We start from the raw sequence: 23,223 nt of genomic DNA on the forward strand, positions 1-23,223 counted from the left end.
TGAAGTAAAGCCAAAGGCTCAAACCCTAGACTGGGCTTGAACCCACAACCTACAGGGTAAGGACATGGCTCCTCAGCTTTTGTGCTGCACTACCTCGCCATGCACCAATTAAATTTTTGTTTCTCGTATTTAACCTTGAGACTGCTACTCAAACCTCAAAACTCTTTCAAAGCAGAAGTGATGTCTGCATGAAGGGGCATGAACCCACAACCTCAGACAGCAGATTGGAGCCTGCAGCCCTTCAGTTGTTCCCTTGTGCTATTCAAGCACATGCCTCATTGTGTCCGTTGGACCTTGTGACCTTGGGATTGTTTACTAAACCTCAAAACTGTTTCAAAGTTTACAGTTTGAAGCCCTGACTGCAACCAAACCCTCCTTCTGAGAGAGCAGGTTTGAACTGAGGATCCTCCACACTCCAGCCTTCCTGCTATCTCCCTGCACTGTTCCACCACACACCTGTTGATGCTTTTGAATCCAACCTCAATTCTCATAGATTCTCAGGCTGGAATCCACAACCGTTCCATACCGTTATAATAGAATTGCAGGTCAAGTAAAGTCATATAATGGCATTTCTAATAAAGCCCTAGTTGATTTCACTACTTTTATGCTGTGATCCTTATTTCACTTTTTTCAACATGTGTGCTGATGCCCTGATGTGTGTGAATTGAGAGGATCCATACCGACTCCCCTATGGAGCTAAACAGACTGTGATGACTCAGATGAGAAGAATGGAGGACTACAAGACCAGATGAGAAGGATGGAGGCCTACAGAACCAAATGAGAAGGATGGAGGACAAAAGGACCAGATGAGAAGGATGGAGGATTACAGGACCAGATAAGAAGGGTAGAGGCCTACGGGATCAGATGAGAAGGATGGAAGACAAAAGGACCAGATGAGGATGGAGGACTACAGGACCAGATGAGAAGGGTGGAGGCCTACAAGATCAGATGAGAAGGATAAGGACAACAGGACCAGATGAGAAGGATGGGGGACAACAGGACCAGATGAGAAGGATGGAGGACAACAGGACCAGATGTGAAGGATGGAGGACACCAGGACCAGATGATAAGGATGGAGAACTACAGGACCCAATGAGAAGGATGGAGGCCTACAAGATCAGATGAGAAGGATGAGGACAACAGGACCAGATGAGAAGGATGGAGGACTACAGGATCAGATAGATCGCAGAAAAGGCTGTGACATGAGTTCTTTATACAAGTGTGGATTACATTTATCATACGAGGAGTTGAGTTGTGAAGTATTCACCCCTTGTGTTGGTCTTTCACAGGGCCGGACTCATCTACGCTTTAGTTTCCTACACACACACACACTCCTAAATGTTCAATACATACTAGACAAACTCTCTACATGTCTCTTTATATGACAAACATGTAACCTGATTTTAAACTTCAAATTACAATCGCTGTTACAATTATTTATGGTGGTCATATTATTACATATTGACATAGATAAAATGTTTATGTCATTATGTAATCCTGTGTAGTTTTCACATTTTCATTTTACCTTTTAACGTATTGAATTGGGAACATACACAATGTGGTAAAAGACAGAATCAGAAAATATTTTATTACTATTTTATACCTGTTTTAAAACACATTATGTGATGAAAAAGATATTACAAAACCATTGACATTTGCACACAAATAATCCCAAAGCACATTTTACTTGAACATACATGCCGAGGACCAGTTGACCAGGCACTTTTTACACATTCAGACTCATGTCTTGTTCCAAGAAACTGCTAAATTAAAAGGAAAAAACAACGTTTTTTTTTTTAGAGGCCAGCCCTGAAGTTAGCTTAACTCTGGATACCTGGACAACGCCAGTAGGACTTTTCCTGTCCTACTGTTTGAGAAACACCTTTAGGATTTTTCTTATTGAATGTAGGACGTTAGGCTATAAATCTACACCACAATCCCATGAGTGGAACATACAACACTGCACAGGGAGACGAGCTGATATGACGTTTAGATTCTAACTCCTAATGTGTCCGTACTGGCGTATTGAATGCTGTGGATATCGGTGAGGCTTGTGTTCATCACTGAGCGTATTGCTCTGAACAAAAACCCATTCAAAAGAATCCTGATCCCTAAATGGTAAATGGTGGAGTGTGAGAGACTGTGAGGGCTTTAAATGGTGTAAATATGAATAGATATGCCGCATGTTGTGTCACCATGACAACGTCCAAAAATATGATTTATAATTGAGGGTATTTATTTAGGACTCTTTACCCTCTAATTTGATTTCAGGCACATTCCTTATTATATAAACGAGAAGTCATTTAAAATACCGTTTTACTGTTTTTAGCCCAAATTGGTTTGATTTTGCACATTCATAAATATTGTCTCTTTTAATGTGTTTTTTCTCCATCTTTAATCCTTGATGTTTTAAATGTACACATTTTAATATTACAGTCCAAACACACATGTGTTGCTTTTTTTAAATCTCCAAAGCTCTCACAGGTTATCCTGTTGTTAAGGTCATTGCAATTTCTTTGAGCAAAGTCACCATCTTACGGAAAAAGGTTTATAAAGGGCTCAAAATGTCTGCCACAGAGCCTCAAGCCCTCGTGGTGTGAAAGAGGAACAGGACCAAGCCCTCACGGAGTTAGCAGGAGGGCGCCTCAAAGTGCGTGAGTCAGTAAGGGTGGAGGTTGGGATTGGGCCAAGCTAAAAATACCGACTCATTTCCAGGTTTAAGGACGCGTTCTTGCACCCTCTTTGCGGGACACCGTGACCTTTGGTTTAGCCCCGCCCCCTGCCAATACTCGGCCAAGTTTTCATAGCTAAGAAGAAGTTAATATGGCACGACAGTACGTTATGGGACCGCGATGAGAGCTCGGCCGCTCTCTACGCTGGGATTGGCTAGTCTGCGTTTGGGAGGGACTTAGTGAAAGGGTCAGTTTACCAAACAGAATTATTAGTGTAACAGACAAAAGTTATTATACAAACTGGCTGTCCAGTATTTTCCATTTTAAATATACATACTGCTGTGGTTTGCCCTCCGGGGGCAGTGTCTCTTGAGGACGAGCTGTCCTCGTGTCTATAAAACTCTGGGTCCTGCCCAGCGACTCGCTGAGTCTTAAACACACCGTGAAACATTTACTTAAACTGTCCTGAATTGTTTTTAGCATAAAGACTGTACATAATGCTTTAATTACAGAGTCAGCTCCACCTCTCTGGGGAGTGACTAAGTTTAGGATTGACCTCCCACAAATTCCCTTACATTGACGACATGAAAAAAACCAATATAATTGGCACTTGAAATGTCCATTATCCAAGGGTCCAGAGTCCCTCTGTACCGACAGGACCACAAGATGTTTGGCGTTGCATTGTGATGGTTTTCATATTTTCATCATATTTTGTATGTAACTTGTACTGGAATCCTTAGTGGCGTGGAGTTTTTTTCTGTTTGTTCAAAATCTCGGAAATACTTATAAAGTGGAGGCACCTGAATGCATTGTCAGCTGTGGTCTCTGTGCTGCTGGATCCCGTGAATCGGGTTCCGTTCCCTGTCGAGTTTTCCTGTGATCCAACAAAAAGTCATGTTCACACAAGTGTTTCTCACTGGAACGATTGTGTGTATCCACCTATGTGCATCCTATCATAGATGCTGCACGGTCCATCTTCTTTATCATTGACCCGCTCATTAAAATATTACTTTATTGAACTCGTCAGTTCACGTTGTGAATCAGATATTGTATTGTAGGAATTGTAGCCATAACATCGAAACCATCCCACATAGACTGAGACAGGCGCTGAGAGAAACAATGGCGGATGCTCCTGTGAAGGCTACAAGTCCGTATGATTTATACTTGCAATGACAGGTTGAAGTGACATTGCTTCATGGTCCACTCCCACATCTTAAAACGGACCAAAATGGCGTTTTGTTTCTCTCTTTAAAACAAAGATCTTGCAATTACTGTTGAGCTCTTTAGTGCTGTAAAGCGGTAAAAAAAGTACCACATTTAGTGTCTATTTTTATTATTATTATCTTTCCTTTTTTTGTACCCCACTTTAAAGAGAATGGATGAGAATGCACTAGAGCTAAAGAACCCAAATACTAATGGTGAATCCTTAATCTTGAGTATGAGCTCAGCAGTTGTTTGCTAGACGGTTGCTCCATGAACCACCTGCAGGACGCTTGATGTTAAAATAAGCTGCTGTAAAAATACGTCCAAAAGATCCAAGGGGTCTGTGCCTTCAAATCGTTGTCCCCAGAGGATGTGGCTTCTACTCTCCAGGAACGAGAGTACGACGGCTCAAACCCGCTGGTTAGTCCCCCAAGTCCTTGCTGTCCGATTGAGGAGTGTACTTGAGTCGAAAGGAGCCTGTGGAAGACAGCAGAGAGATGTTGAAGCTTTGGCAACGTCTCTGCATGATAACGGACAGAAAGGCTTAAAGTAACGATTCGCTTCGCATTGGGATTCATCTGTCAGTTATTCTATGGATTCATCAGTTGTGGTTTTATTTGAAAATAGTGATACATTTAGTATTTCCCACAACTAATCGAGTAGCAGCTCCAAAAATCAAAACAGTCAATTCTTTGGTATTTTTGGATAGATTACAACTTCAAATCAAATCAGCATTGTCCCTTATGAAATAGACGTCGGTGCCTCTGAGCTCACCTTGCTGTGCTGAGTCCATCACCGGCTGCTTGCACTCCTCGGCTCGGTGTCCGTTGCCGCCACAGTTGTAACATGACAGGGTCCGTTTCTGGCCAATATTTCCCATGATGCCGTGAGGGTGGTAGAAGGCGGGGCTCTGCTGCTGGTCACGTGACACCGGGCTGTGGCGGTAAAGGGGTGGAGGCACCATCATTGGGTAGGAGAAGGACGGAGCGGCGCTTCCGGCGACGCTGGACGAGGCGATCAGCGGGCTGAGGTGGAGCAGAGGACCAAGGGTGAAGAGCGAGGGGCCGGCCGAGAACGGCTGCAGGTAGCCGGCCGTGGCGTACCCGGGCAACGCCCCGTAGGCGCCACAGTTACCCCGACAACCGCAGGAACTGCAAACACACGTGGAAGGGGTGTGGCCCGAGCTCTGATCTAACGAAGAGCCGGTGCATGGTGAAGGGGGGGAGCCAGAGAGAGGACAGGCTGGGAAATATGTGTTGCCGGGCACCGCGGCCACAGGAATGGTGCTTGCGGTTGCCATGGGGACAAAGCCGCCGCCAGCGCCACTGCTGCCAGAGCCACCAGATTTTGTGGTGGGACACGACGAGGAGAAAGACGCAGGTGAGCAGGAGTAGTATCCAGATGGAGAAAGGGGGGAGGAGGACGAGAGGTGGAACTGCAGCGGGGGGTGAGAGACGTGGTGGAGGCTGTTGGAAGTGGAAGTTAAAGCAGAACTGGTTTCCACCATCAGACCCACGGCACCTCCAGCCAGGCCGCGGCAAACCAGAGTGTCCTGGGGCGCTGAGGATCCGTCCACGTTCAGCGCAGGGAAGAGGTTCTCCAGCCTCACCCCCATCCCCCCACCGAGCCCCGACAGGAAGCCGGCACCGCCTGCAGGCAGGCCCGAGCTCGGGGCCTTAGTCCTGTCCTCCGGGCAGAACGGAAGGGGACGGGGCTTACGGGGGGAACTCAGGATACGAGCCGGGTTTGAGACCGGGGAGAGCAGGGTCTGGGGGTAACCGGCCTGCAGGTGGTAAGGGGGCTGCTGGAGGCCGAGTGGGAGGCGGGAGGAGCAGGAGGGAGGGTGAAGAGGAGCCGGGTCGGTTTGCACGGGCATGACCTGGGCCGTGGGGCGACTGGAGCCTGCGGGGCAGCTGGAGTTCAGGACGAATAGGCAGGACCGGTCCTTCTCTGCTGGGTCCAGAACTGACACACCTGGAACCCAGGTACACAGTGGTGTGTTTGAAGCTACCATACATACAAATATGTGTGTGTGCAAATCTGTTGGAACAGGATGTCACTTCTAATCTGCAGCCCTCGTTTTAAATATTTAATATTTATATATCATTTATTTTTCCTTGATAACTATATATATGTTAGTGCTGTCAAACGATTAAAATATTTAATCACAATTAATTGCAAATCTTCATTTTTTCCATAATTTCTTTTCATTTTAATGCTCTTATCAACATGGAAAAGGGGATTGGCTTGCTTTATGCAAATGTTTTGTTCTATTGAAAAACAACATTGCCAAACAGGGCGTTACAAAATTAGATAATGTGCAGGTAAATAAGGACTAGGATAGTGCAGTTGAACCATGGCTTAATATTTTCTTTTTTCAAGTTTGCTGTGAACAAAGCAGTCAGGCCTCTTATTTCAGATGGAGAAACATATGATCATCCTGTATGTTTCAACCGGTATTTCGGTGTGTGAATTCCACACGTCCACAATGAGCAGCTTGATTCTTTCCACTCTCATTTTGACCCAATTTTGCAGTTTGGACGTTGTTTAAACCAGCTGAAAATTTTCAGTGAATTTGATGTCAGAATCTGTACTTAAAACTCTTATCACAATATGAAATTACCGAACTCCCGCGGACAATTTTCAAGGACTAATATTTCAAAACGTTTTTAACACAAAACCAGTTAGTTGCCTCAAATTGGTCGAGCCTGTGGCCTCTGTGATAATCGAATAGTTCTATGAGAAGACTTACGCCTGTGAATGTCTCTGGTCCTGTCGAAGGTGGAGTCCCAGCAGAGGGGCCCCCGGGCGGAGCATGGAGAGCTGGAGTAGCCCGAGGACAAGCTGCTGTCGGTTGAGACGGGGTGATGGTGCGCCACGGCGTCCACCTCCACCCGCAGCTCTCCTGAAATAGGTTTTAATACAGTCACCTTTCAGGATGTTTCAACTTCCTCCTTGTTTTTCAACGCTGCCTCGTACCGCACAACACGCATTTTCAATCGCCTTCAAATCAATCAGCTCTTTTTGGAACATTGTGAGCTTGTGTGAATAAAGGCAGATAGCCGGAGACCAACCAGCTGCTTCACCTGCCGTGGAGGTGCCATGTGTCGAGGAACCCATGTGACTGGAGGGCGTCACCCTGGCGATGCCGCTGCAGGGACGCTTCTCCATCTGCATCTCCCTGCAGGAGGAACACACACAGGCAGAGAGGTATGAGGGATCCTGTTTCTACTGAGAAGCTTATTCTCATCGTAAATGAGATAAGATGTTTTTAAAGGAATGTTCATGTGATGGATGGAGGTTTTCTTTTAGACTGGGACAAGTTCACGTAGGTAACCTAAAGCCTTTCACTTTTATTTGATGACAGCAGCTTGATTTCACTCATCACCACCAGGGGGAGACATTATCCACTCAATGTGCTCCTCAGCATCTCAATTGCTTCGGGACAAACACATCTGCAAACCTGGAGCATGGAAAACCACTGCAACACCTTTCCATTTTTACACACACACGCGCGCACACACACAGAATGGAAACCTGTTTATTCCAGAGATGGAAACACGTTAAAGAGATGATTAAAGCAGGTTCACATGGGAAAAACCCAGGTGTGTGCCGGATGGGTCTGTGTGAGATGGTCGGGGCATGTGGACGCATTTGCATCCAAGTCAATGTTTTTGTGGCTTTGGGTGCGTTTCTGTTGGTTATCTTCTCCTGAGTATATCTAATCTCTCCGGCCCACTTACTGCTGGTTAACCATTGACGCCCTATGGGCCGCTACTGCTGTGCTCTCGCCTTCAAAATCAGCAGCTGATTGGTCCGTTGGTTAATAGTTACACGGATAAGGCGGCTAACTTCACTGTGCATCGCCTCAGAGATCTGCAATGCAAAAACTAGTTGAAATCACACCCCTACTAGTGTCCCCTCAGACGACACAAGAGTTGCTGATACATTTAGTCAACTGGTGGAGTCTGGCTGGTTTGAGAAGAGCAGAGACATCGGTTTCGGTCCCCATCAGAAAAGGTCTGGCAGTATATACTGACTTCTGTAGCTCGAGTTGAGTCTTCTGCAGCTCTAGCTGAGTCCTGAGTTTCTTCTTTGCTCCTTGGGTCAGGTCGTACTTGTTCAGGTCCTCCTCTGTCAGCGCCAAGAACTGGAGGCGACACGGGACAAAAACACAGACAGACAGCTTTCAGAAAAGCAGGTACGCCGGTTCCTCGGAGAGCAAAGAGCTCACACGTGACTGCAGCTTGAAACCCCGTCTCTACGTGAGCGCGATTGAGCGTACTTTCAGTTTTCCCGTTAAACACAGTGAAGAAACAAAGCCCACCCACCTCCTCCATGGTGAGCTGCTTGAAGACGGGGTAATACTTGTGGAGCCGAAGTCTGCGGAGCCAGTCCAGGATGCCGTTCTGCTCGGCGGCGCCGGGCTGGGACGGGCACGCTGCCTGTGAGTGGGACTGGGAACGAGACAGGGAATGGGACTGGGGGTACGAGAGGGCGTGGCAGTGTGAGTGGGACGTCGGCTGGGAATGGGCAGCGTGGGCCTGATCGCCGGTTTGAGGATGAAGGTGGTGCTGGGAGTATGGGTGGGGCTGACTGTGTTGGGGATACGGCTGGATGGAGGGGGGGTCGCATCCGCCAGCCAAGGAGCACTGTGCTATCACAGGGTGAGTCAGGGGGGACAGCTTGGCAGGCGGAACGGGGGGAGGAAGAGGAGGAGGGAGGGACGAGAGGTGAGGAGAGGGGCGGATCGAGACAAAGCTGTGGGTGCTGACGACGGGCTGGACGCTCGCCACTCGGTGGAACGCCCTGAGAGAGGACATACAGTCAGAGGACGCCATGGGGACAGTGCTGGTGATGAAGAGGATGATGGTGGGGATGATGATGAATGACCGAAAGACAAAGAGAGAAGGGAAAACTCACCTGTTGGCTCCCCGGTGCTGAACAATACTGTCGAGATCTGAGGGGCACAGAGAAAACTGAATGAGCTCCATCACCGTCAAAAAAAATCCACTCAAGTGATGGAGTGAGTGAAACCCAGAAGCTGATTGTGTGACAGAAACCATCAGTTAGACTTCCAACTGCTAAATGTCAGCCATGGCCTCAACATCTTGCATAGAACGCAACAAAAACCCTGTGTGTAAAATGAGGCGACTTAATCGGAGAATCATGATCGGCTTTACCCCTCACGGTCCGGCACGCTGGTGGACATTTACACAGTTTAACATTAACCAGAGGGAAATAAAGAATTATTGGCTAGTATTCAGTAAAACATCATGTTTTGCCTCGACTCTGATAATATCACAGTGTGAAAAACCAATCTGTGTTTGAACAGACGGGAGGAGAATAGCAATAATAGCTAAAAGGAAACGGTTACTGTAAAGTGTATTACAGCATTTGTGATTCATTTGGGTGACATATAACCATGGGATAAAGAATAGCCCTCCTATTTGGCGTTAATGCTAAGTTAATGAAATCAGATACTTCCCAGGCGATTGAGGCTGTACAAGGTTGGAATAAAAGGAAACCAATGGATCTTTTTATCACTTACCGTGTGTAATAGTGTACACACAGTGCACCAGTAATTGAGCCTTTCCTAGATCCTGCCATTCATGTGCCGCATTCATGCTTTAAATGATGCTTATGTATAGTAAAAGTACAAGCATACACACGGATGGCTATAAATACTCTCTGGGATGAAGTCACACTCATAGAATCAAACACACACACATGCTCACATTAACATTAGGTCACCACACTGCCGGCCACCCAACACAAACATGCCGAGCTGAATTCCCACACAAGACTAAAATAGAGTCCGTCCTCTCCCCTCCAACACCTCCAAATCACAAAAGGAAAATCCAGTCTGCAGTCTCACCTCTCTCACCTCTACACTGCTACCAAGCAGCCTCCCACCCCACCTTTTTCTTTCCTTTCCTCCCTTTTTCACAACCCTCTCGCTCTCCTCCAACACCGAGACCCAAACATGAAGTCCTTCATTCACATGAAGCACCTTCTTCTTTGCTTTGCTTCTCTGCTTCTAAGAATAGGGGTCCCCTGCTTAATATCCCTGCTGCCCACTTTGGAGACTTAAGGCCACATTCACAGCCATGCATTCCTGACATTTTCGGAATTAAACCTTTCTGAAGTTATCTGCTGCATGTCATATATTTTGCCCTCTAAATGAAAAAGAAGAAAGATCCAAATATTGAAGAAAAACAATATTATTGACCTTAAAACACAAAGACTCACCAGAGCTGGAGGTGAACGGACAGGTCTGGGATTCAGGAGCCGTCGGCGGGGAGGACATGGGAGGGAGAGGGGAGGACGGCGTGGCAGGACAGTTGGGTGACAGAGGCCTGGTAGAGCTGAAGAACAGCTGGGCGCTGTGGTGCTGGAGGACATGACAGGGCAGCGCTGTCAGACAGCTGCAGGGAGAGAGAGAGGGGGGGGGGGGACGGATACAGAGTCAGGTGGACAAAGGGAGGCCAAAGATGAGCAAAAGAGATGCAACATCAAATCAAGATGCATCGGATCTAGAGTGATTAACGGGTAATCCATGTAGAGCTGGGTATTGGTACTCAATACCTTTATAGGAAAAAACCCACTATCAAGTGGCATCAAGATCAAACCATACTCACATACAACCCCGAAAAATGTCACTATTTGAATGGTTTTGGTTTGCAGCCAATCAGGACAGGAGTTCTTTGATTTAATGTGAAAGCTACAAACCGAGCCTGCACCTTTTCATTCTCGCCAGCCGGACAACTAGTTATCAAAGTGATGTAGCGGAGATACTGTCAGCAAACTAACATAGATGTACATGGTCCAGGGTTTCAAACATTCAATAACTTCACAAACTTGCCTTTTAAACAACAGCAAACTGTTGACTCTTCCTGGACGAGCTTTAGAAAAATCCCTAACTTTGCTCAGCTGGAATACAACTCTCCTCATTGAAATAACACATTTTCAGGGCAGAATTGGACGAGAGGGGATGGGAGGGACAAGGGACTAACCTGGGGTTCAGCTCGATGGACTCAGGGAGGACTTCCTCCACTGCATCATCAGGAAATGCTTGTGACAGCTTAGAGGCAAAAAAACCAAGAGATTGATCAGTTTGCAGCTTGAGGCCTGAGATTATTATCATCAGTGGTGGTACTGACCTGGGTGAGCAGCTCCGCCACCTCCTGCCGAGTTCGGACCACGGATGACACGTAACCATCGGACCAGCTGGCCTGGAGGAGGGAGGGCAAAAGAGCAAAGGGTGAGGTGGGTGAGAGGTGGAGGTGATGGAGTAAAGAGGGAAGAAAATCTGGTGAAAAGCAAAAGTGCGGCGACATAAAAAATGAACCGAGAGCATTTGGGGAAAGCGAGGTGGGGGTGGGGGGGCTGCGTTGACCCACCTCCAGGACGTATTCAGTGGCGTCTTTGGACGTGTGGCTCACTCCTCTCAGCTCCACCCTCTCGATCAGCACTGAAAGAGGCACAGATTGTTTCACCGATGGCCAACCACCCTTCGCATGTCTAAGGCACATCGGCCATTTGGAGTCGATTAGTTTAAACGTCCGGAAGGCAGTTCAACCTAAAAAATGACCAGGGTACGAAACCACATGGAGGCACACATCCACAGTTGGTGTAGCACCCACAGTACAGGAGAACCAGCATGGGAGCAAAGCGAGAAGTACCGGAGAACTTCTCTGACTAAAGGGAAGGAGGAGACAAACACAGGGAGGGATAAAAGGAGGAATGAGAAAGGAGTTGCTAAGCACACACACGCACACAGACGTACACACGCACACACTCCTCCACTTCATAAAGTGTGTGTGCATGTGTGTGGCAGCCTAGATTAGCGTGAATGGCAGGCGGCATTTAGAGCTTACCACAGCTGCTGCCCAACAGCAATGTGTGTGTGTGTGTGTGTGTGTGTGTGCATCATGTCATCAAAAGAAGAGTTTCAATCATCTCCTGCGAAGATATCATTGTCCCTCACGTTGCCATGTATCTTTATTACCCTCACAACTACAGTCGTGCGTGTTTGTGTGTGCCAGAGAAACACGAGGCGTGGCTCTTTCTGCCTGGTCCAAGGCGGCCAAAACTTAAACACACACAGGGAAAATGGAAGGGCATGGCATATGAAACTTCGCCGTTTACTGTGAGTGTGTGTGTGCATGCTGAGCACAACTCTGTGTGTGTGTTCCTGTGTGTGTATGTAAGTGATGTGTGCTGGTGACAGCTATGTGATGTTGTGCGACCATGAGGACGTGAGATAGTTGAGTATTGTGTTACAGAAAGGAGGCAGGGCGCCATGACAACAGCAGACTGGAGAGACTCGCCCCGACTGAAAACCACATAGTGTTGGACCAGCTGGCCCCCTCCTGCCCGCATGGCTTCAAATGAGCGATAATGGAAAATAGCAAGGCCTATCAAGTGGTCCTAGAAAGACAGCTCACTTTGAGTGGGACGGTGACTTAGAAGATTTGTTTGACTACAGCATTTTTACTTTTGACTGGTACTGTATATCTGTACGGCTGTCAAACAATTAAAATATTTAATCACGATTAATCGAATTTATGTCACAGTTAACTCAAAATTAATCACAATTAATTGCAAATTTGTATCTATTCTAAATGTCCCTATCTTTATTTTTTTTCCATATTTTTTTTTTCATTTTAATGCATTTATCAACATGGACACGTGGATTGGCTTGTTTTATGCAAATGTTTTAGTTTAGTGAAAAACAACATTGCCAAAAAATAAAATTATAAAGTGCACATTTTAGGTAAACAAGGACCCTGTAGTGCAGTTAAACCAGAGCTTAATATTGAACAAAGCAGTCAGGCCTTACTTCAGAAACAATGAACCGTAACCGTAACGTTAGCAATAAAAGGTAAGCCTACTACTTCTTTGCTTTCAGCTAATCAAAGAGACAAGCCTGTTGACATTTTTCAGTCATCCACCCCCCATTTTTGAAAGAAAATGTTAATCTGACGATAAACCCATTGACGTTGTCAAAATGAGTTTGCATTAACGGCTGATGAATTGCTTGGATCTTGGCACAAAAGGAATTGCTGATTGAGAAGGTTCGGTGATGATCCCATTCGCACACACACACACACACACACACACACACACACACACACACACACACACACACACACACACACACCTCAGCCTTAGGGCAGCATTCTTTGACTTTTGGTGTTTAGATGTCCCAGCGTGCCAGATCTTGTTCAATTGGCTTGTTGTATAACTTTCAACATGCGCTTTATGTCGACGTGCACATACGGAAGTAAGTCAGCGAGACAATTAGAAAAAGGAAAAAGTAGAAAGTACTTTTGGTGCGGTTCTTGGCCGGTGCTGCTGGGTCCTGGACCTGTCCAGCAGGAAGAGGAGGAGGAGGTGGTGCTGGTGGAGGAAGGGGAGTGGCAGGGAGGTCCGGCTGGGGAGGGGTGAGCTCCTGGCTGACCGCTCGGTCTCGTCGTCCCATGGTGTCCCCTGAGGCCTCTCTGGTTTGGCTCTGGGGAGCAGGGGGATGAGAGACCATTCTTTAAAGAGGTTGGAACCACAGGGCGGCGGTCGAGCAGACTCCTTAGCCGCTGGGGGAGCTCGTGTGCGGATCGAATAGAACGCCGACCTCCAGCAGCCACCTCTTTGCTCACGACTCCGGATGAAGCACAATTCTGTGTGTTGTCACGGCTTGAAACAAAGTGGAGCAACGCTCTCTCCGGGGCTGGCCCAGTGCTGAGACCGACCAATACTCTTATTTATAGCACCGTCCTCCAGGAGCGCTGATAGGAAGGAACAGTTGACATCCAAACACAGACTTCTAGCCCCCTTTTTGAATGTTGAACCAACTGATGCTTAGATTTAAACTGGGATGGATGTGGATAAACTGACAGAAACCGTGCACGACGATGAGGGGCTTTTGACCTCTGATTGATAAGGAAAATACCTGCCCTTGCACTAATATAGAACCATTGTGTTTGTGTATATTTATATACAAATATATACAGATTTAATTTAGGATCACTTGCTGAACACTTCATGAAAATAAATATGGAGATGCAACAAAAAGAATACTCTTCACCTGTAGTTTGTAGATTCAGCCAGTTTCTGAGAAATAAACAGAAGTAACCTCCACAAACAAGTCATGACGTTTAGTATTATTCAAACAGCAATCATCAAAATAGATGGATTTCGTTATTTTACACCTAAAAGAAGAAAAGTCACCTAATTAACTCACATATTTAGATTTCTCAAAAGATGTGTTTATAATGATCTGTGTGTACTGTTCAAGAACCATAATCTTCATTTATTTTTAAACCCCACACCCATTTAAGAAATGTTTAGTTCTGGTTTCAATTATCATTATTATTTTCATATTGAATTAAAATGATTCAGGTTTGGTCATGGCCATTTGAAGATTTTTTTGGAACACATTGTAATGTTTGAAACCATCTTTGCGTCTAGCGGTCTCTCTGATAAAGTCTATCTCGTGCAATTGTTCCTCCAGGGAACGCTGACTCAGGTGAAAGAAAATGCAAAGCCTCAACATGTGGCATCGCCTGCTGCAACCCAACACAAACGCAGTAAACATCTGAAAACAATTAAGGGTGCTACACCCTCATTGGCGCGCTGCCCCCCCCCCCCCCCCCCGACCTGCCGGCCCTCCGGCCCCTCTGCACGCTGTCGGTGAGCGAGGGATGGAACGGGAATCTCCCCGAGAGCTGATAGTGGCACGTTGTGGAGTTACAAAAACAAACAACTGAAAACGATAAAACACAGACTGTGGCGACTCCTCCTCCTGCTCCTCCTTCCTCCGTCAGCTGAACCTTTGGGCATTCCGACACCATTTTTATAGATCTATAAAGCACTGGTACAATAGGATGATTGTGCAGGTTTGTGCAGGGCGAGCGGATGTGGTGTACACGTTGTTTACGCCTCTGCACGGTTGTAAAAAGCTAATTCATCTAGTTTTCCTGTAGGGTGACTCGGCTTCCAGCTGCTTCCAGTTCAAATAAACTCGTGGGAGTGAACTTCAAATTCTGAGGGAGGATCAGACTTTTCCTCAAATGCACTTGACTGAGTATTTGTGTTTGGTGCTACTTAATACATCCACTCAACTTCAGTTCAGAGGAAAATATAACACTCTGCTGCACTTAATCGCACAGCTGCATTGCTGCCCAGTATAGAAAATCCAATGCGTAAAACATTGTCCAATAGAGCCCTAAACTAGCTCCATCACAAAAGAAAAACATCATGCTCAATGCATTCGACTTGGTTGTTCCAGGATGAGAATAATAATAATAAAATAATGAATTAATCCTCTGTCTTTTAAAGCTCAATTCCATGCAAGTGGAACTTCAATTGACATTGTGTTAGTTCCACTACGCATGGTCTCCTTTGCCTCCGACCTACTTTCCACTTGGTGGCCGCTTGGCCAGAGATTTGGAAGATAATGATGGTTCAGTTCACTTTGGCTCACTTCACATCCAAACTATTAACCTTCCTGCAGTCAAAGTTCGATCCACTGATGAGTTGCTGCCTACTCATTCAGACACAGGAAAACCATCCCATTCATCTGCAGACCCAATTCTTTCTTTTTGAACACTCAAAACAGTCGAGTACTCAAATATCTGACTGATTGGCTGTTAAATACGTCCTCAGCTAGTCGCCGACTCAGTCTGTGTGTCATTCAGCGCCGGGCAGTGGGTTTATCCAAACTTTTTTCCATTTGAAGATGGCGCTGATGAGCGCCGTGAGAGAGAGCCAAGACAGTGACGTTGTGAAACCAAAAAGAAGCCGCTATGAGTGAACCCGTGCACATTATACGTAACCATTAAAGTTGTTGTTGGCAGTAATAGTAAGTAAGATATATATAAAGTATATGTATCTGCATGAGGTGACCTGACTAAAAGAAAAGCTGCCCTACTGTAGAAAACATGTGTAACTGCTCTGGTTTACAATAAAAACCTGTGAAACCCTTCAGAGCCCTGAAGGAAGGAAGGGAGGAAGGACAGCTACAGAGAGAGAGATAGAGAGAGAGAGAGAGAGCTACACACACAGGATGAGAGAGAGAGAGAGAGAGAGAGAGCTACACACACAGGATGAGAGAGAGAGAGAGCATTTATAACTTCCTGGGGATTCACTGGAGACATACACACACACCACAGAGGGTTGATTTCAGCATGGAGAAATGTGCTGACCTGCACGAAGCAGAAGCCAAGGGAAACAAAACACTAAATGCAAACGCTCCACTCTGAGCTGGGTACTTTCCCTTCGCTGCACCCACGCGTTTAAACAGTGTTGCTGGCTGCTTCCCAGTGCTCCTCCACGTCTGTGTGAATGAGGAGGCAAACAAGACTCTGCTTTTTATGCGTCTCTCTCGTTCTGTCTCGCAGCGATGGACTGAGATCAGTCTGTAACCCTCCCACGGGTCAGTGTCCGAAGAGCCTTCTGCTCTGGGCAAGTTTATCCCAGACGTGATTGTAACAGAGGTTTAATGAGCTCCGCCCCCCCCCCCCCCCCCCCTCCCCCCCCCGCCCATGATCTTTCATCACAACTTATCCAGCAGAGGTTTGTCCTGTTTGCCTTTATTATAAATATTTGGACTGTTATGGTTCACCCCTGATCTTGTTGAAAACCAAAGCAGACTCAGCTTGGATGAAGATGAAGTAGAAGTGAGCCTTTTTGCGGCGTCCCTCTTCTACATTTGGCATAGAAGAAGATGCTGGCAGATGGTAAAGCCACACAAATCAAATAATGAATCCTATTTTCACCACATATCTTGTGGTGACTTTGCATATCTTGTTTTTCTTCCTAATTTTTATGATGCACCGGCTGTTCGAGCCAGGGGATGAAAAGCATGTACGCCTGCAATCCAACACACGTGGTGTGCGTCTACACTGGCAACATCGAGCCAACAAGACGTGACTCTTTTATCTGTAATAAAGTAGAATAAATCAATGGACCAGACGGGTCTTGTAGACGTGGCTCCCAGTGAGAACATTAATTAGCTCCTAATCATCTATGATAAACTCGTCAAATGACCTCAAATGATCTTGTTGTGCACATAACCCGCCACCACATATGGACTGTTCCACCCAAATGACCTGGTGATTCACAGCCTAAAAACAATAATAGTTGGAATATAAATTAAAAGGTATGGCATATTAAGTGTAATTATGCTCTCTTACTCCCAAACCCATGGAGTACGCACACACTTCATGAGTGAACTTGCCTGTGTGCACGAGCCTTTTTTATTAGTCAGGTTTTTGTTAAGAAGCAGGGGTTCTGAAGTAGTGAGCAAATCCCTGGATAAAAGTTTGGAAATATATATATATATATATATATATATATATTTATATATATACGCGTCACCATTTTTCTCAGTAAATATATTTCCAAAGGAGCTATTGACATGGAATTATCACCAGATGATGGTAACAACCCAAGTAATACATACATAAAGAAGACAAAACAAAGGAGTTCAGAAATAAAGTTATGTGTAATAATGTGAAATGACACAGGGAAAAAGTATTGAACACATGAAGAAAGGGAGGTTAAAAAAGGTATGGAAAGCCAAGACAACAGCTGAAAACTATCAGTAATTAAAAAGCAATCCAGACTCTTTAAAAAAAAATTCAGTCCCAACTGATGGCCTACAAAAAGGTCTCATTGCCGAGGTGTCACACAAGACACGTCCCGTGATGGGTAAAAGCAAAGAGCTGTCTCAAGACCGTCACAACCTAATTGTTGCAAAACACAACGATGGCTTTGGTTATAGGCGCATTTCTAAGCTTCTGAATGTTCCAGTGAGTTCTGTTGGGGCCATAATACGGAAGTGGAAAGACAATCATTTCACCATAAATGTGTTTCTACCAGGTGCTCCTCGCAAGATTTATGACAGAGGAGTGAAAAGAATTGTCCAAGAGCCAAGGACCACTTGTGCAGAGCTTCAAAAAGACCTGCAGTTAGCAGGTACTGTTGTCTCAAAGTAAACAGTAAGTAATGCACGCCATAGCCTGTGTGCACGCTCACCACGCAAGACTCCATTGCTGGAAAAAAGCATGTTGAAGCTTGTTTACAGTTTGCTGCACAACATTTGGAAAAGCCAGTGAAATACTGGGAGAATGTAGTGTGGCCAGATGAGAGCAATGAACTGTTTGGATGCCATAATACACACCATGTTTGGAGGAGAAATGGCACTGCACATCACCCTAAAAACACCATACCTACAGTGAGGTTTGGAGGTGGGAACATCTTGGTGTGGGGCTGCTTTTCAGTCATTGGTACTGGCAAACTTCACATAATTGAAGGAAGGATGAATGGGCAAAATTACAGAGACATTCTTGACAGAAATCTGCTGCCATCTACCAGGATGATGATGAAGACGAAACGAGGGTGGACATTTCAGCAAGACAATGATCCCAAACACACAAGGAAACTCAACTGGTTTCAAAGGAAGAAAATAAAGCTGCTAGAATGGCCGAGCCAATCACCTGACTTAAATCCCATTGAAAATCTATCGAAAGACCTGAAGATCAAGATTCATAGAAGAGGTCCATGGAACCTTCAAGATTTGAAGACTCTTTGTGTGGAAGAATGGACCAAAATCACACCAGAGCAAAGCATGCCACTAGTTTCTCCAGACAGGAGGCGTCTTGAAGCTGTCATTACCAACAAAGGCTTTTGTACCAAGTATGCTATAAATATCAGTAAGCGTGTTCAATACTTTTTCCCTGTGTCATTTTACATTATTACACATAACTTTATTTCTGAACTTCTTTGTTTTGGTTTCTTTATGTATGTATTACTTGGGTTGTTACAAACATCTGGTGAAAATGTAATGTCAATAGCTCCTTTGGAAATATGGTGGCGTGTTCAATACTTATTTCCCCCGCTGTGTGTACAGTTTTGCCATCACCATTTACTCCAATTCAAAAAGACGCATTAATCAAAAATCCAAGGTAAAACGGAGCAAGTAGTTGATAAACACATAAGGAGGGTGAAGTATTTCTTTAAATTACCATTTTGTGGCAAAAGAGGCAAAGACACACAAGGTCAATGAGCCGCTGCGAGACAGCGCAGCGTTTCTGGCGACACTCGACCCGCGTGGTGTTGCTCCCTACCTTGCACCAGCAGATGCACTGTGTGCGGCAGGCTTGGGAGCAGGCAGGCGGGGACAATGAGGCCGGTGGCAGGGACACGGTCTGATGGAGACAGTGGTGATGTGGCTGAGAGGGGTGGGTCACAGATCGATCCTCTCCTCCTCCCTTGCTTACCTGCAACATCAACAGTATGACGCAAATGTGACACACGGCCACAGGGAGATATGTCATCTCACTTTAACACCCTCCAGTTGTTAAAGTGGGGAAATGCAGCGAAATGGCAGGTGGCCGCAGCATGGATTTCACAGTTTACCACCTTAAGCTTGGGTAGGAAACATCGGAGAGACCAGGGAGAGTACGCTGCTTTTCAAAATTGGATCTGGCCCTGTGTTGTCAACTTTTTTTTTACCAGCAGCACCAACTCCAAAAGTTGCCAATCATGCAAGAGAGTCGCCAAGATACCGACCGGCTTCCAAAGACACTCCTCCAAAATGATCCCAATGAACGCAAACAACAAACATTCACACTCACAGCTGCAAAGCCTGAGGAAGACTCCGGTGACGAGGAACGGGTCCGGAGACAGCAGCAGATACCAACGTGTTTGGTCAGAGGATTCTATCCATTAATGTATGGACGTCTTGATGAAATGAGAGATCAAAACACTTAACCCACTCGATTCCTTTAACCTTAATACACATCGACTAGCTACAAGCCACCTGTAAGGCACCTTAACAGAGACCTGAGGGTTTATGGTGCGCGTCCGTGCTGTCATCCCGCCGGCTTAATGAGCACCCTTTCATTGACACAGTGGGTAACCACGTGTCAGGAACTATCACTCGCCATTTTTGTTTTGTTTATGTCATTCACACCCTTACTGGAGACGGTACGTCAGTCCAAGGGGACTTTTTCATATTCCGTTTGGATACTTTTGACCTAAAAGTCTGCTGTAAATGAATGTGGGACAGTTCTGTGCTCTAGATCTGACATTCTTAACATTCTCAATTCTTGAGAAAGTGGAACTTAATCCAAAGAAATAAACTCTGTAACCACTAGAACACAATCCATAAATGTTCTACACTCTACTACCATACATACATTTTTATATTTTCACACGAAAGTGACTGAATAGGGTTGATCTTTTCCCCCCACGTCCCTGCCCCTGATGACCTTGCGCACTTGGGAGGCTCTACACTCGGAGCATCCCTCTCACCTGCAGGACGTCCTGGATCAGGCTGAGCTGCTGCCTCAGAACCTGCTTCTGGTGGAAGCTGAAGGCCGGGTGGTGGGACGCCATGGTGAAGAGCAACAGAAACTGCTCTTCGGTCCTGCCGTCGTTCAGCGCCAACCCGTAGTTATTGATCACCGTGTCGATGTGAGTCAGGGTCCGGTACAGGACCCCCGCCGCCTCCCTGTTGTCCGTGCCGAGCAGCGCGAGGGACACCAGCAGCTTGCTACGCACCACCTCGTCCGTGATGTTGGTGAGACCCGACAGGTCGGCGGGGTTGTTGGCTTTGATCTCCGCATCCCGGAGGGAGTGGTAGTCCTTGCGGGCCAAGTCCTCCAAGCAGGAGCCGAGGAAGCGGAGCTCGACGGGGACGCAGAGGTCCAGGAGGCCGCACAGGAACTCGGCTCTCTGGCCGGAGGTGAGGGAGGAGAACCAGCGGTACACCCCCTCCCTCTGGACGCTGCTGCGGCTCTCCACCATCCTCGCGCGTCCACTCCCAACGGAGGTCGGGCGCACGGTTTCGACAACGCGCGCAATGTCGAACGGCAGACTTTCGACCTGAGAGTAAACTTCACAACAAAGGGTGCGTGCGTAATTGCGCAGGCGCGCGAGGAGCGCCGCTCTCGAGTTGGCCAAGTGGAGAGCTAACTCTCACCAACAAGCCGCGGACGCGTTGGTTTCCACGCGCTGCGGCCGCAGGGGGGCCACGGGGGTTTCTTTCGTTGGAGAACCAGCGGGCCTTTCCCGAACCATAATCTCAGCCAAATATGAATCCACAGCGGTCTGTCTTCGTGTTCAACTCGCTGCCCGGGCCGCCAGGAGTCCCTCCCCGCCGGTAGGACCGCTGCCCCCCCACCTCCCTCCTTCCCGAGGATACTTCTGGCAGGATGGCAGAGCGGATCAAAACACTCCGCCCCATTCAAGGAGACGCTCGTGGAGGGACTCGGTGACCGGAGCCGCCCGGCTCTGCTGTCCTGCACGGCGCAAACACACCTCCCTGCAGCGTTGCTCCTCCGTCCTCATGGTTTTCCGGGAATTTGTGAGAGGAACAGTCGGCTGAAGCCCCTCAACAAAGCCCCGACCGCTAGCAAGAAAATGCTAGGTTTAAGTTCAAAAAGTAAACTAGTGGGGCTTAAAACTACTGCTGCTGCCGTTGGAAAATAGAGGTGTAACATTTCGGCGCCATTACGTTAACTAACGCCGCTGTGGAGGAAATAAAAAGTCAAATCGACACTGTTCGGGGTCCGTGAGTGGATTTAATGCAACAGGCACTACTGTGCTCCCCGTATTCTGCTGTAAGTCTTTACATAGAGAAAAAACAGCTGTGTATAACATAAACCCAGCAGCAAGACCAACCCACCGTGAAGAAGCGGCTTCTCTGATTGGCTGCGCTTCCCGTCTGCCCCGTGAGGCCTCTCTCGATTGGCTTAGGGAGGTATCCGCTGCCTCGCTAGTATCACATCTTTTTTTTATGCGCTCATACATATCTCATTACTGGAGCTTTGATGTACCACATGAGCCTATACGTTCAAATGACGCAATGTCATATTAGTATGAAAGCCTCGTCAGTACAAAAGTTATGGCACAACTATTTATTTTACTTGTTACTTTTTGAGAAGTCGCAAAGTAACTTCAGCTTAAAAATATAAAATATAATGTTTATCTCTGACTATTACAACTACAAACATATACACACACAACATTTGGGAATTGGTATTATTAGTAGTTATAAATACGTAAAGTCAAGTATTAGTGAGGAATATAAAGGGGTAATAAATATATACGTATAAATATAGTTTTGAGGACGGAAGTTATAGAGGTGTCGACTTGTACTAGTGATTCACCAAAGCCCCTTATAGACTCAAATACATTATTTCTTGGGTGAAAATAGCAACGATCGATATCAGCTCAATGGTATCTTCACAGTTCACTCCTCAGAGATACCAAGGGACCCTGGGTGCTGTTATTATGTAGTTTATGTCAAGCACCAGGTGGTGGCAGCAGAAGTCCACGTTGATACCTGATGCCGCAGGACGCTTGGTTGAGGTGTTGCATCCACCTTGACACCCGACCATGCCTCGTTCCAGATGATGGATATATCCCCTTTAGGACATGTTTCCATGTTTTTTTAAACACACACGTACTTGATCGATCATGCACCTTGCTCTTTAGTTTCTCCTGTCCCTTATCCGCACTTCTCGAGAGGTGACCCCGCCCCCCGACAACAGGCCACGCCCCGTATCTGACGGAAGAACATCCACTTAAGAGTTGCTATAGTAACTGCACCCCTCCCTCCTAACCAGGCCCGTGCCACTCCTTCTGAACATCAGGGATGTTGCCTAATACACAAACACACACACAGATACAAACACAAACTGTGAAGACGCAACACAGCAACACGATGAAAGAGAAACAGATTTGCAAAAAAAAACACACACAGAGGAGTCACTTTCTTTCAAACACTTTTCATTGTTTTCTCCACATAACTCAAAAACAAAACAGAGTTATTCCCAGAAACATAAAGCAAGAAAAAAAGAGAGAAAGAAAGACAGAAAGAAAGAAGAGAGTAAAACTATAGAGAGAGCTTGGCATGCTGTAGCATGCTGCAGACTTACATCATCACCAGGCTCATGGCATACAGCAGAGCTTCTTGGATCCTTTGTTAATCAGGGACCAAAAAATGTAAAACCAAAATACATTGTTCTGCCTCTTGCGGTGCAGGCACATCAGACTGTACCCTTATGTACCCATAATGTTGGGGTGGGAAGGGGCTCCAGGGACCAACACCAGAAATGAGCCACATAGCCATATTTGGGTCCCAGTGTGTATAGTTTGAGGAACGCCGCGTCGGACAGAACAAACAGCAGCAAACCTCCCTGCCCCGCTGGAAGTTGTTACCGATGGCAACGTGCTCCGTCATCCCGCCAACGTCACGTGGTGTGAAGAGGATGCGCACACATGTTCACACAATTCGATGAGCGCTCATGTGTGCACATGCAAACAGACACGGGCT

At 46.5% G+C, this 23,223-nt stretch overlaps 1 protein-coding gene across 3 annotated transcripts; it reads right to left on the reverse strand.

The window, feature by feature from the left end:
- Window positions 1–3,443: 3,443 nt before the first annotated feature.
- Window positions 3,444–21,856, reverse strand: zcchc14 (zinc finger, CCHC domain containing 14). 3 transcript variants are annotated; one of them, XM_037452390.2, is made up of 14 exons: window positions 20,196–21,856; window positions 19,007–19,159; window positions 13,209–13,392; window positions 11,279–11,349; window positions 11,039–11,110; window positions 10,892–10,959; window positions 10,128–10,303; window positions 8,799–8,835; window positions 8,207–8,684; window positions 7,916–8,025; window positions 6,962–7,056; window positions 6,628–6,780; window positions 4,650–5,849; window positions 3,444–4,352 (listed from the first exon to the last, which is right to left on the reverse strand). In XM_037452390.2, exons 1-14 carry the CDS (start codon window positions 20,688–20,690, stop codon window positions 4,297–4,299), a joined length of 3,348 nt encoding a protein of 1,115 aa, XP_037308287.2. In that variant the 5' UTR covers window positions 20,691–21,856; the 3' UTR covers window positions 3,444–4,296. The 3 variants fall into 3 exon arrangements, with proteins under 3 accessions (XP_037308287.2, XP_062419095.1, XP_037308288.2); XM_062563111.1 differs by having other exon boundaries at window positions 6,950–7,056; XM_037452391.2 differs by lacking the exon at window positions 19,007–19,159 and having other exon boundaries at window positions 6,950–7,056.
- Between the last annotated feature and the right edge of the window lie 1,367 nt (window positions 21,857–23,223).

The sequence above is a fragment of the Pungitius pungitius genome, chromosome 6, assembly GCF_949316345.1.
Source record: "Pungitius pungitius chromosome 6, fPunPun2.1, whole genome shotgun sequence".
Taxonomy (NCBI): domain Eukaryota; kingdom Metazoa; phylum Chordata; class Actinopteri; order Perciformes; family Gasterosteidae; genus Pungitius; species Pungitius pungitius.